The sequence below is a fragment of the Gracilinanus agilis genome, chromosome 2 (genome assembly GCF_016433145.1).
Source record: "Gracilinanus agilis isolate LMUSP501 chromosome 2, AgileGrace, whole genome shotgun sequence".
NCBI lineage: Eukaryota > Metazoa > Chordata > Mammalia > Didelphimorphia > Didelphidae > Gracilinanus > Gracilinanus agilis.
The window spans coordinates 697010928-697024067 of NC_058131.1; the positions used below are offsets into that span (position 1 = coordinate 697010928).

At 41.6% G+C, this 13140-nt stretch overlaps 1 protein-coding gene across 1 annotated transcript in view; it reads left to right on the top strand.

Annotated features, from left to right (window-relative positions):
• The window catches only part of TCERG1L (transcription elongation regulator 1 like), a 341385-nt gene that overhangs the window by 205113 nt on the left and 123132 nt on the right, over nt 1-13140 (top strand). The window contains exon 5 of the mRNA XM_044662931.1: nt 4424-4549. Within this exon, the coding sequence (XP_044518866.1) occupies nt 4424-4549 (126 nt within the window). The remainder of the gene's footprint in view (nt 1-4423; nt 4550-13140) is intronic.

Below are 13140 nucleotides of genomic sequence, written 5' to 3' on the forward strand. Positions count from 1 at the left end.
TGGCCCATCTCCTGCTTTCTAATTACCCCCTACCTAATTAGTCAACCAGCAGTGGTTTGGAGCGCCCACACTGGACCGCCAAGTGGACTGCACTAGATTTTAGAGACAAAAGAGAGGCCAAGAATTCTCCTGCCCTGAAGGAGCTCACAGTCTACAGACAAAACACTAATTCCTAACACTTGACAGCCAGGTAATGGGTCGATGGAAGGCAATCTCAGAGTGGGAGATGCTCTCTGTCGTGGCAGGGCCTGGGATGGGGCTCCTGAGGTAGATGAAATTTGAGCTGAGGCTTGAAGGAAGAGGGAAACGAAAAGGCCAAGACGAAGAGGGAGAGCCTTCCCATCATGGGAGACAGCCAGCTCCCCAGCCCAGGCACAGAAGATGGAATCTGGTGGGCCAGAAAGAACAAAGGCGGCAGTGCTGTTGCCTGGCGATTGCATGGAAGGGGGGAAAGGGTAAGAGGCCAGGAAGGGTAGCCAGGCACCACTTACTCAGCCCTTCCAGTGAAAGTTGTCTGAGTGGGGGAGGGCAACACGGCCAGGCTTACGCTTCAGGAAAATCACAGTTCAAACGGAGCCGGAGTTGGACTGAAGAAAGGAACTTGAGGCAGAGAAGAGTTCACAGGAGGCTATTGTGGCATTCTAGGGCGGAGGCGATGAGGACCTGCCTGACCGTGGCGGCCTGATGAATGGGATGTGGATGCAGATGTGGTGCTGTGGAGCTGGAAATGATGACGGCCTAGGAAGATTTTACTTCGAAACGAAACCCTCCAGGTGCTAGCGGGGCCTGGCATCCCCAGGAAAGTCCAGTTTGCTTGGTTGTGAGCGAGGCTAGGTCTCTTCCACTCTCTCCAACTTTCAGGATCTGTCCTTTAGGGGCTGCATCAGCTCTGCGTGAATTTGTATCCGATACATCCATTTGGATCAGGTGACGGGAAGAAGTTGCCTCCTGAAAATAAAGAGGCCCCAAGGATGGGTGGATTAAAAAACAACAAAACTGTCCAGGACTTCCAGCCTCCGGGAGGAGAAGGTTTCTATTCATTTCACTAGATTTAAATGGGAAAATGAATCCATTAAATAAGGGCTGACTTCCCCTATGCAGGGTTCCTCTGAGAACAGAAAGGATAAAGCTGTGGGTGTGCATGAGTCACGGCATTAGCTGTCAATTAATAGGTAGAGTCTCAAGGGGATGTGTTTTTCCTCTGAAATTAATCCTTCCTTTTCAAACCCTTCAAAGTTCCTTCTAGTTAAAAGAAGTGTTTGTTCCTCCCTCCCTGGGTTTCCACTTCTCACCATTCACCTGGCCGGGGCCCTCGTCCTTCCAAGTCCCTTATGTTCGAGTCACCTTCTCCCTTTCCGGTCCTCTTACACATCATGCCCTGACAAATGCTCTTTAATGCAGAGCCAGCGGCTTCCGGCTATTCCTCACCCAAGAGACGCCATGTCTAAGATCCGGGCACTTTCTTTGGCTGTCTCCCAAGTCTGGAATGTTCTCCCTCCTCCTCTCTGACCACCGACCTCCCTGGCTTCCTTAAGTCACAGCTAAAATCCTGTCTTCTGTAGGCAGCCTGTCCCAACCCCTCTGCATGCCAAGGTTATTTCCTACCTATCCTTTATAGAACTTGTTTGTACATAGCCCTTTGCTTTGTGTCTCCTCCATTAGATTGGGAACCCCTTGAGGGAAGGGACAGTCTTTTGCCTCAGTTTATATCAGCAGCCCTTAGCGAAGTACCTTGCACACAGTAGGCACTTAAATCTTGATTGACTGATTGATTGATTGATTGATAAATTCTCATTGACTTAAATTGTCAGAAGATTCATGAAGTCCACTCTCCAGGGGCTCAGCCCTTCCTGCAGGGGAGGGAGGAGAGGAGAAGACAGTAAGTTTGAGAGTGTTTCCATTTGCCTTATTGGAAGGGGTGTCCACACTCATCAAGCCCAGGTTCTTGGAAGCATCGAGGGAAGAAAATGAGGAGCTGCCCCGTGAAACCCGGAGTCTTGTCTCCATTGCTTTTACCCTTCCAAAACTTAGAGCTCACAATGCTCTCTTCCACCCCCTCCCCAGTTATCTTGTCAGTAGTTTGGATCTTTGCTGTGCAGGCTACATCTCTGTATTTCATGGAGGCTCCCTCAGGAGGCCATTGCTTTCTCGAAGGCCATGTTGTTCTTATTGTAATCTCTGTCTCTCGCCCAGCCATGCAGTGCTCTATTAACACACGCTTATAGATTAAAGGATGTTGATTGAAACATTGTTCCTCCAATTGCTCAAGGACCTCTCCTGTGAGTGGTGACACCTATGCAGAGAGCAGCCCCTCTACAACCTAGCAGAGAGTCCTCCAGAGAGGTGCTGGCCAAATAGGGTATTGACCGTTGTAGCGCCATCTTGGAAATAGCTTCGTTGTGCTTTTCTAGACTGGTCCTGGGATGACACATAGTTCATAGTCCTAGGTAGTGAGGTGGATAGAGTGCAAGATCTGGAGTAAAAAGATCTGTGTTCAAATCCTGCCTCAGACACATGCTAGCTGTGTGACCTTAGGCAATTCACTTAACTCTCTCAGCCTCAGTTTCCTCACTTTCAAAATGAGAATAATTGCCTCATCTACTTTATTTCGAGTCTGAAATGAGAAAACATATAAAGCACTCTGCAAACCTTAAAGCGATCTGTAAATTCTCGTTACCTAGGCTAAGACCCCAAGCAGAGTTTCATTGGATGAACAGAGAATCTTAGAGCCCAGAATCACCTGCATGACCCCAAGAGAGTCAGAGGAGGGGGACTGCAGTGAAGAAATGTTCGGTTTGAGGGCTAATGTGCCAATTGGCATGTATGTGGCATCGATAGGCAAATACCACCACGTGACAGAGAGCCTTGGCATTCCTCGTCTCCGTTCTCAGTGAACCCATTCTCGGAGGCAGTGGCCACCAGTGTTCACATCACACAGCTCTTCTGACCATTCTTTTTCCAACCTTGTTAGCCCCTTGTGGGGCATCAGGAGAAACTCATGAACACATTTTGAATTTTTTTTAAATTTTGATAATGAAGATTTTGGAAACCCCGGAAGCTGCTTCTAGGCCATCTTCCTTGTGTGACATCAGCAGGAGAAAATCCCCCTTAATCTCTTGCTAATATAATTAGGTTAATCATCTTGTTTTAAATGCATAATCCTATTATGACAAAATAGGCAATCAGTAGGCATGTTCAGCAGAGCTCCTGAAAGCCCTTTCTCCAGGGCTAGCCCAAACCTCCATGGCTGAGACTCTGAGGAGGAGCTGCTTCCTCTCCAAGCACTGTCTGTCTCAATCCTGCTGGCCCCACCTGGCCAGACACCAGTGGGAGTCACTCAGGCCACTGATGGCTGTTGATGTTGTCCTTTATTCTGGCAGAAGAGAGAGAACCCTAAAAAGAGTTCACAAGGGAGTGGTGGGAATGATGGGAGAGAGACAGAGACAGAGACAGAGATAGAGACAGAGACAGAGTCAGAGAGAGATAGAAAGAGAGAGAGGGAGGGAGAGAGAGAGAAAGAGAGACAGAGAGAGTGAGAGATAAACAGAAACAGACAGATAGACAGAGACAAAGACAAAGAACGACAGACAGATAGACAGACAGAGAAAGAGACAGAGAAGGAGAGAGAGAAAGACAGAGAGACAGAGAGAGATATACAGAAACAGAGACAGACAGAGACTGACAGAGATAGAGACAAACAGAGACTGACAGAGACAGAGTCAGAGAATCGGAGAGAGAGAGGGAGAGAGAGAAAGACAGAGAGACAGAGAGTGAGAGATAAACAGAAACAGACAGATAGACAGAGATTGAGGCAGAGAAGGAGAGAGAGAGAAAGAAAGAGAGAGACACAGAGAGAGAAAGAGAGACAGAGACATGGGGAGAGGGGGCAGAGAGACAGAGAGAGAGATATAAACAGAAACAGACAGAGACAAAGACAGAGAATGACAGAGAAACAGAGAGACAGAGAGACTGAGACAGAAGGAAGAAAGAGTGTGTGAGAGAGAGAGAGAGAGAGAAAGAGAGAGAGAGAGAGAGAGAGAGCAAGCTGTGCAACCTCCACTGGTCCATTGTGTGGAAATGAAGATGTCAGTCTTTTGCAGGCTCCTTGGGGTAGAAAGGAAACTGAGTTTATATTTGATTACCCCTTTTAATATTGTCATATAAGACTAGTTTAGCTTAAATGAGAGAGAATCTCAGGGAGAAGGCACTAGTTTGGAGCGTTCACCTGAAAGAGACTGGATGTGAGTTGAGACTGATAGAGTCCAGGAAAACCAGGAGATGAAGATGAAGATGAAGAATGGCTGGACCTCGGGAGCTGCCCAGGTCTCTTTGAATGACCACATGCTGCCCTTTAGTAAACAGGATCGCAGGCACATGCAGGGTCTCTCTATTTTGGTTGCTAAAAGCCTCTGTTTGTGCACAGGGTCTACATCTCGGATGGAGAGCCACCTCCTGCCTCTGCTCCCTGCTCAGGTCACAAGAGTCACGGCCCTGTCTACACCAGCGGTGACGTTTATGACGGCCAATCTAATGGACCAGGCATCACCAGGTAGGCCAAGTGGGCTTTCCTGATCATTTGTGAAGGTCTTTCTTCTGGTGATTTGCTCCCCCCAGCCCAGGGCAGAGTGCTGGATCAACCTTGTGTCTGAAGAAGCACAATCAGTGCCAGCTTTTAAATCGCAGCGAGGGGCATCCAGCATTCTCTGCATCCTGGTGCATACTGTCAGTGCAGCGGGCGATGGTCTGGGGTGGCTTTTAGGGGCTTATGGGTCTTTCCCTCCCCAGCTCCTGTGCTTCTATTAGGTCACAGGTGTATCACAACTCTCCCCACCCCACGTCTCTGTCATTCCACAGAATAATTTCTTTTTTGGGGAAATCTGATGTCAGACTGCTCTATAACATTCTTTTACTGAATCTCTTTGAAGATTCCTGCTTTGAGAGAAAGTAAATCCTCGAGTCTGCATTCTGGGAATACTAACATAACCTCGAAAGCCTGGCAAAGAGCTTTACTTTGGAATCCCCCCCCCACCCGCCACCTCCATAAATGCTTTCTTCACACACTGAGAGGGAGAAGACACTTGGCAGCAGTGCCTGGGCTCTTCTAGGGCTACATGGCCCTCGGTTATTCTTGTGTGTGGGAGGGGAAATGATGTATGGATATGATAGTCCTGCTACCTGTGCCCATGAAGGTGTTGGGAGGGTCAGAGAGATACGGGCTCTGGAGCAACTGACCGAGGCCAAGAAAACGAGGAGAAAAAAGGAAGCTAAAATTGTCCACCTTCAAACCTTGGTCTTGATTTCATGTAGAGCCTCAGAAGTCAAGAGTAATCCTTGTCTAGAACATAGACTCTCTGCGAAGATCTTGCAGGATCCTGGCAGTGTGAGTGATGTATGCTACAGCAGGGGAAAGTTCAGAGAACAGGATGTCTGAGCAGCCTGAGAAGTGATAACACAAAACAAGGCATTCTGTGAGCGTTCAAGGAATGACCAAATAGATAGAAACTGGGGAAGATCTTCCCAGATCAGGAGGAGAACCAATTCTCACCTCCGCTGATGGCTGTCATCACAAGATTTGGATTCTAACGCCCTATTCCAGAAACTTACAGCAGGAAGTGGAAATGGCCCGGAAAAAATAGCTGAGGAAAATAGCATCCATAAGCAACAATAATAGCAATGGAACTGATTGAAGTGCAAATAAAGGAGGACTGTGTTGGGGATGACACAACTCTGAGATAATGGAGTCTGATCTGGAAGTGACTCTTGTAATCAGTGGCTCAGTAAATTATTTCCTGTGCAATTGGGGGCAAATCACTTAATCTTCCTGAGCCTGGTTTTCCTCATGGGTGGAATGAAGGCCTTCCCATTTTGCATCCACAACAGAATGAGTTCTTTGTGCCATCCAGCCCTCTGCATACTTGAATAAGAACTTCTTCCACAGAATATCTGACAAGTGATTGATACCCTTTGCTTTTCTGGAAACCCTCAAGGGAGGAGAAGCCATTACCTCCTCATGGAGATGGTACTTTTGGATCCTTCTGTCATAGGGGTCCTTCTTATAACTAACCTATATCTGCTTTATTGTAACTTCACAGAATCCCAGTGGAAGCCATTACAGAGTCATCTGGTATGATGTATTTGTGTGTGCATAGGTTTGGGGGAGAAGTCCTCCCAGTCAAATGGTCATCCATTGTCTACTTGAATATCTCCCGTCTCCACTTAGGGGGAACCTAAAAATTGAAAAGCCAGCAAATTCCATTTTGGGAAAACTCCCACTTTCAGATGTTTTTGCCTCTCCTGTTTTGTGTGCAATGTCCTCGCCTCTCCTCCCTTATTCTTGGTTGTGTTCTTCGACAGCTAAATCAAATAAATTCATGAGATTATCTTGGTTTTTCTAGCTTCTCAGAATTCTTCCTATAATGTGCTCTGAATTGAACAAGGCTCCAAAAGAGAACTTTAGCTCAGGGAAGAAGCCAGTAGATGTGGGTCCTTCTTAGTCCTGACCACAAGGCCTAAACTTAATGTAGATTAAGAAGATCATGGGTTGCTACCATATTATATGAGCTCTCAATGTGATCCTGGCATTGCCTTAAAACCCTGGATCATTATCAGAAAATTTGCTGTTTGACTTTGAATGTCCCACTCTAAATTGATGGAGTTGATTTAACCCTATTACTTTCCATCTTTTAGGGGCATCCTCACTTTCTCTCCTGCCTGTTAGGGTCTGCTTGAGCCTTAACTTTGACATGTGTTAGATGAATGATTCCTCCTAACTTTGGGTAACCAGGAAAAAAAGATAGGCATGCTACTTGTACCTTTATCTAAATGAATGATTAAAAAATATCATATAGGATAGTATCAGTTTCTGATCTCTAGAATATGGTACTGAAACTTCTTTCCACATTCAGAATAAACCATTAAAGAATAATTTGCAACCAGCCATTCAAATGATTCTGAAACTAATTTTTCACATAACTAATGAACATGCCTTTATATCATCCATAAGAAAAACAGGAGAGGCATATTAATGAATGGTTTGCTAAAATGAAAATAAATCATGTCTCTAACATTTTGAGAACATCGAAGAGCATCTACAAAAGGGGAAAAAACAAGTAGTTTAAAAATGTTTTATATTTTTAAGCAAATGTTACATCAAACACGAAAGCATAAAATATATTTTATCATAATTTAACAAAAGAATGGCTTCTATCTGATCATAAATATCTTATGAGCATGAAATGAGGATGTATATGAATAATATGTTTGCCACAGTCAAGGATGATGTCCCACATAGAAACCAAATGGAAGAGGCTTTCTTTATTGATGGAAGAACATGAGACTGAGGATAATATTCATTTCACACAAAACAAGTGGAATAGAGGGAGATGCCCTGCATGTTAAGTGACCAGAAGAGAATATGTTAGAGTTTTATAAAATAAGAAGACAGGAAAAGATTTTATTAATATTGTTGTCAGGATTACCCAGTTCAATGCAATCACAGACCAACAAATTCTCCAACAGGCCATTGGTGTTTTATTTTTTTTACCCACTGAAGCAATAAAGCTTCAGAAAATACTATCCACTGTGAGTCAGTATTCTGCCATTTAACAGTCATAGGATAAAGCATACATCATATCTTTAGAAATTCACCATCAAATTGTCATACACTTTAAACAGATCTGTAGGAGGTACCGTAAGCAATTTATAAATATCATCATCATTGTTGTCATTGTCATTATCATCTATAATTGTCACCATTGATTTATCTGGTCAATATGTAGTTTTGTAAATATTAATCAATTTCATTGAGATTGTCAGTTTTATTGGTATTTGGTTTGGCAAAATAGTTACTAATTGCTTTAATTTCCTCTTGATTGATTGTGCATTTATCCTTTTCACTTTTGGAACTGACAATTTTGTTCTTAAAAAAAATCAAATTAGCTAATGATCTTTTTTTTTAAAAATAAAACTAGCTTCTAGCTTTATTTATTACTGTACTTTCATTTTCCACTTTCAATTTTATTAATCTCTCTTTTGATTTTCAGGATTTTTACTTTGGTGTTTAGTTAGAATTTTTGATTTTTTGTTTTTTAACTTATTTTTTGTAATTTCCTTATTTAATTTATTAAACTGCTCTTTCTCTCATTTCTTGATATAGGAATTTAGAGATATTAATTTTTCCATTAAACATTGCTTTGGCATCATCCCATATATTTTGGTATGTTGTCTCATTATTGTTATTATCTTCAATGAAATTATTGTTTCTGTGATTTCTACTTTGATTCACTCATTCTTTAGTATTAGATTATTTAGTTCCCAATTAACTTTCATCTTTACTTCAAAGATCCTTTATTGGATATAATTTTTACTTCATCATGATCTGAAAAGGGGGTGTAAAATATCTCTGCTTTTCTGCATCTGTTAGTGAGACTTTTATACCCTAATACATGATTGAATTTTATGAAAGTAACATACACTGCTGAAATCTAGGCATACTTCTTTTTGATTTTGATTCAGTTTCCTCCAAAAGTCTATCATATCTCACTTTTCTAAAATTCCACTAATCTTCTTAATTTATTTACTGTTTATTTTATTTTTAGTTATATTTAGGTCTTAGAGGTGTAAATTGAGGTCTCCCACTAGTATAGATTTTCTGTTTATTTCCTCATTACTCATGCAACTTATCCTTCAAGAATATAAATGTTATTGTTGGTGGAGTTGTGAACTGATCCAACCATTCTGGAGGGCAATTTGGAACTATGCCCAAAGGACTATAAAGATGTGCTGACCCCTTTGATCCTAGAATATCACTACTGAGTCTGTATACCAAAGAGATAATAAAAATGGAGAAAAGACCTATTTTTCCAAAAGACATTTATGGTAGCCCTTTTTGTAGTGGCAAATAATTGGAAATTGAAGAGATGTCCATCAATTGAGGAATACCTGAACAAATTGTAGCATATGTTGGTGATGGAATACTATTATGCTATGAAAAATGATGAGCAGCATGATTTCAGAAAAAGCTCAAAAGATCTATATGAACTGATGTAGAGTGACATAAGAAGAACCGGGAAAAGCAAATATTATATGATGAATAACTGAAAACTTAGCTACTCTCAGCAGTACAGTGATCTGGGATATTTCTGAAGGACTTAGGACAAAGAATGCTAACCAACCCCAGAGAAAGACCTATTGATGTCAGATGCAGATTAAAGCATACTATCTTTCACATTGGCCTCTTTAAAGTTTTATTTGGGGATTTTGGTTCTATATGAGTATTCTCTTATAACAATGACCAATATGGATATGATAAAATCCATGATAATAATTTGCATGATAATAATGTATAATCCAGATCAAATTGCTTAACATCTTTGAGAGGGTTACAGAATGGAAGGATAGAGACAATTTGGATCTTATAATTTTGGAAAATATATGTTAAAATTGTTACTACATGTAACAGGGAAAATAAAATATCTTGGAATAAAAAAGAATATGTATGCTATATATGTCTAAATTTTGTTATGTAAAGGATGGCAGCATTTGCAGGGATTCCATGCTGCCATCCTTTACATAACAATTTAATTTAATTTAATTTCATTATCTATTTTAATTTAATTTTAGCTTATTATCCAAGGAATATCTTAACAAAATGTTATTTTCCTGATTAAATCTTTAAATCAAGTCTATTTTCATTTTAGCTTTGTTTGAGAGTTTATGTTTCTGAGATCATGTCTTTTAACTTCAGCTAAAACCTAACAGATTTTGCTCCAGCCCCTTGTTTAAACTGTGTCAAAAAACAAAACAAAACAAAACATATTATATTGTGTTTTTTAATGCATGCTGTTCCCTTTGCCATTTTATAGAGAAGTTCATCCTGTTCACATTCAGATTTATTATTATGGCTAATTGTATATTTCTTTGCCCAATTTTCTTCTATTTATCCTTTTCTTTTACCCTTTACCCTCCTCAAAAGTCTGCTTTGCTCCTCACCACTGCCATCCTTAATCTAGCCTCTCTCTTATTATCTCCATTTCTCTTGATCTCTTTCCCTTCTACATCCCTTTTGGGTCGGATGAATTTCTAAAGTGGTGTGTGTGTGTGTGTGTGTGTGTGTGTGTGTGTGTGTGTGTGTGTACACTTTTCTTTTAATCTAGAAATGGTTCAGACGACAGTGAAGATTAAGCATTGTCTGCCCCAACCCCACCATTCCCCCCTTCATTATAAACACTCTTCTTTGAATAGTTCTTTTCTTTGAGAATTTTTTTCTGCCTTCCCCTCTATTCCCTGTTCTCCTAACATATTCCTCTTCCTTACCTTTCCATTCTTCTTTTAAGATCATACCAACATACTAGATGCACAGCGATCTTCTCTGACTAGGTAGACTAATGTCCTAATGATGATAAGGCTCTTAAAGGTTTCATGTATTGTCTTACATGAGAATATAAACAGTTTAACCTTATAAAGTAATCATTTCTCACCCATGTTTACCTTTTTCTACTTCTCTCGAGTTTTGTGTTTGAATGTCATAGTTTTTATTTAGCTCTCGTCTTCTCATCAGAAATGCATGAAAGTCCGCTATCGCATTAAATATCCATTCTTTTCCAATGAACTATTATACTCAATTTGGCTGGGTAGATTTTTCTTAGTTAAAATCCCGGTTCCTTTGCCTTCTGGAAAATCGTATTCAAAGGCTCTTGCTTTTTTACTGTGGTAACTGCTGAGTGCTGTGTGATCTTTATTGTCTCCATGGTATTGGAATGGTTTCATTCTGATTGCTCGCATATTATCTTCTTCACTAGGAGGCTCTGGATTTTGGCCATAGCATTTCTAGAAACGTTCATTTTGGGATTTCTTTCAGGGTGTGATTAGTGGATTCTTTAATTTATGCTTTGCCATTTCCTTCTACAATAAGTTGCCAGTTTTCCTTCACGATTTCTTAAAATATGATGCCTAAACTTTTTTTTTTTTTAATCATGGCTTTATGGTAGTCCAAAAATTGTTAAATTCTCTCAACTCAAGGTATTTCCAGGTTAGTTTTTTCTCCTGTGAGATAGATCACATTTTCTTTTCTTCATGCAGGCTTTTGACTTTGTTTTAGTTTGTTGATGTTTCATAGAGTCATTAGCTTTTGCCTGACTAATTCTAATTTTTAAGGAATTATTCTATTCACTTAGCTTCTTACCTTTTTTCCCACTTGGTCAATTCTTCTTTTTAAAGAACTATTTTTTCCAATACTTTTGTACCTCTTTTAACAAGTTGTTATTTTTTTTTCATAATTTTATTTCATAGATTTCATTTTGGATTTGTGGATGGAGCTCAATGTCTTCCTTGAGCTTCTGTCTTTTTTGTCCTTTTTCCAGTTTTTCTCTTTGATTTTTAAAAATTCTCAATCTTTCTGCTCTTAAATTTTTTAAAAGGTCTTTTTTTCAGCTCTCTAAGAATTCTTTTTAGCCTTAAATGTCTGATCTGCATTTTAATTAGAGTCTTGATTAGTAGGTTGTTTTTTTAAACCCTTACCTTGCAGCTTAGAATTGATAATAACTATCAGTTCCAAGGCAGAAGAGCTATGGAGTAAAGTTAACAAATGGAGTTGTGACTTGTCCAGGGTCACCCAGCTAGGACCTCCCATCTCCAGGCCTGACTCTCTCCACCGAGCCCTCTAGCTGCTCCTTGTAGTTCTTTTCAAACTATTGTCATCTTCTGAGTTTGTCTTTTGTCATATTAGCTTTTGTAATCAGGTTTTTATTAAGATTTTTGCTCCTTGCCAAGAAGACTCTTCACCTTCGTGGATGGAGCGCAATGTCTTCCTTGAGCCTCTGTCTTTTTTGTCCTCCGGCCATGATCTCGGCTCGCCAAGGCCTGCCGTTTTTTAGTGTTTCCAACATGGTGTGATGGTAGGAGAGATCCAGGCGCTGCCCTGCTGGCCGCTGCTCCCTTCTCCACCCTGAAATCCAAGTTGGCCCTGAGGATTGGGCGATGGAGCTGCGCAGTGGCGCCATTCCTTCTCCTAGTGCTGGTCCCAGATGTCTCTGACCGGTGTACAGGGTTCAAGACAGCCCTGAGGATGGGGCTGACATGGATGATGCCGCCACCAGTCTGGTGCTTCTACCTGGCCAGTCCTGCCTCCGCCATGTTGGGCTCTCTGTCAGCCCTGCTCCAGCATCTCTGTGCCTCTCTTCCTGTCTTCTGAAGCTATTCTGGGCTGAAAAAATGATTCACTGTCACTTTTTCTCACTTTTCCCTCAGATTTGTGTTTGGAAAATTGTGCTTGTTTTTGTGCTTTTTAGCTGTCAAGGAGGGGCTGTGTTGGCGGAGCTTCCTGCGGCCGTCGTGGCTCTGCCTCTCCTCTCGCCTTCACAGGAAAGCAGTCGCAGGACATCCGAATCACGAAGGTCACTGAAACGATGTCTTTTCCCAACCCAAGTGGTCGCAGGTGTGGCCTCGTCCCTCCACCCCCAGCAGCATCCTGGACTCGACTCTCGCTATAACCGCCCAATGACTCACAGCCAGCACCACAATAGGCGTAGTACCAGGAATGGCTCACGTTTCTGTGCTGTGTACTACGTTCTGGCCCTCGCCCAGCCCCTCACAAGGATGACCTCGTCACAGTAATCCTAGGAGGGAATTGCTGTTATTATCCCCATTTTGCAGATGAACACACCGAGACGATAGAGGTTGTGACAGACATTTTATATACATTATAGGTATATACTAAGATTATACAGGACGAGTCCAAGGCTAGATTTGAACTTAGGTTAGGCTTAGTGCTCTATCCACTGTACCATCCGGCTATAGAGAAGTAGAATTTTGGGAATTAAGTCATTTTAAGCTAGGTGGCACAGTGAATAGAAGGCAGGCCTGGAGTAAGGGAGACTTCTCTTCCTGGGTTCAGATCCAGCTTGAGACATTGACTGGTTGTGTGACCTTGGGCAAGTCATTTGACCCTGTTTTGCTTGGTTGTTCTTGAGAAGGGATTGACAAACCACTGCACTCTTTTTGCAAAGAAAATCCCAAAATGGGTCATGAAGTCTTGGACAAGACTGAAAACCAACTCAACCACCCCAAAACATTTGATAGAAGTGATGGGGACAATAGTTCATCCACCTCCTAACTTAAGAGCGTCCTCTGGTTGACATTTCC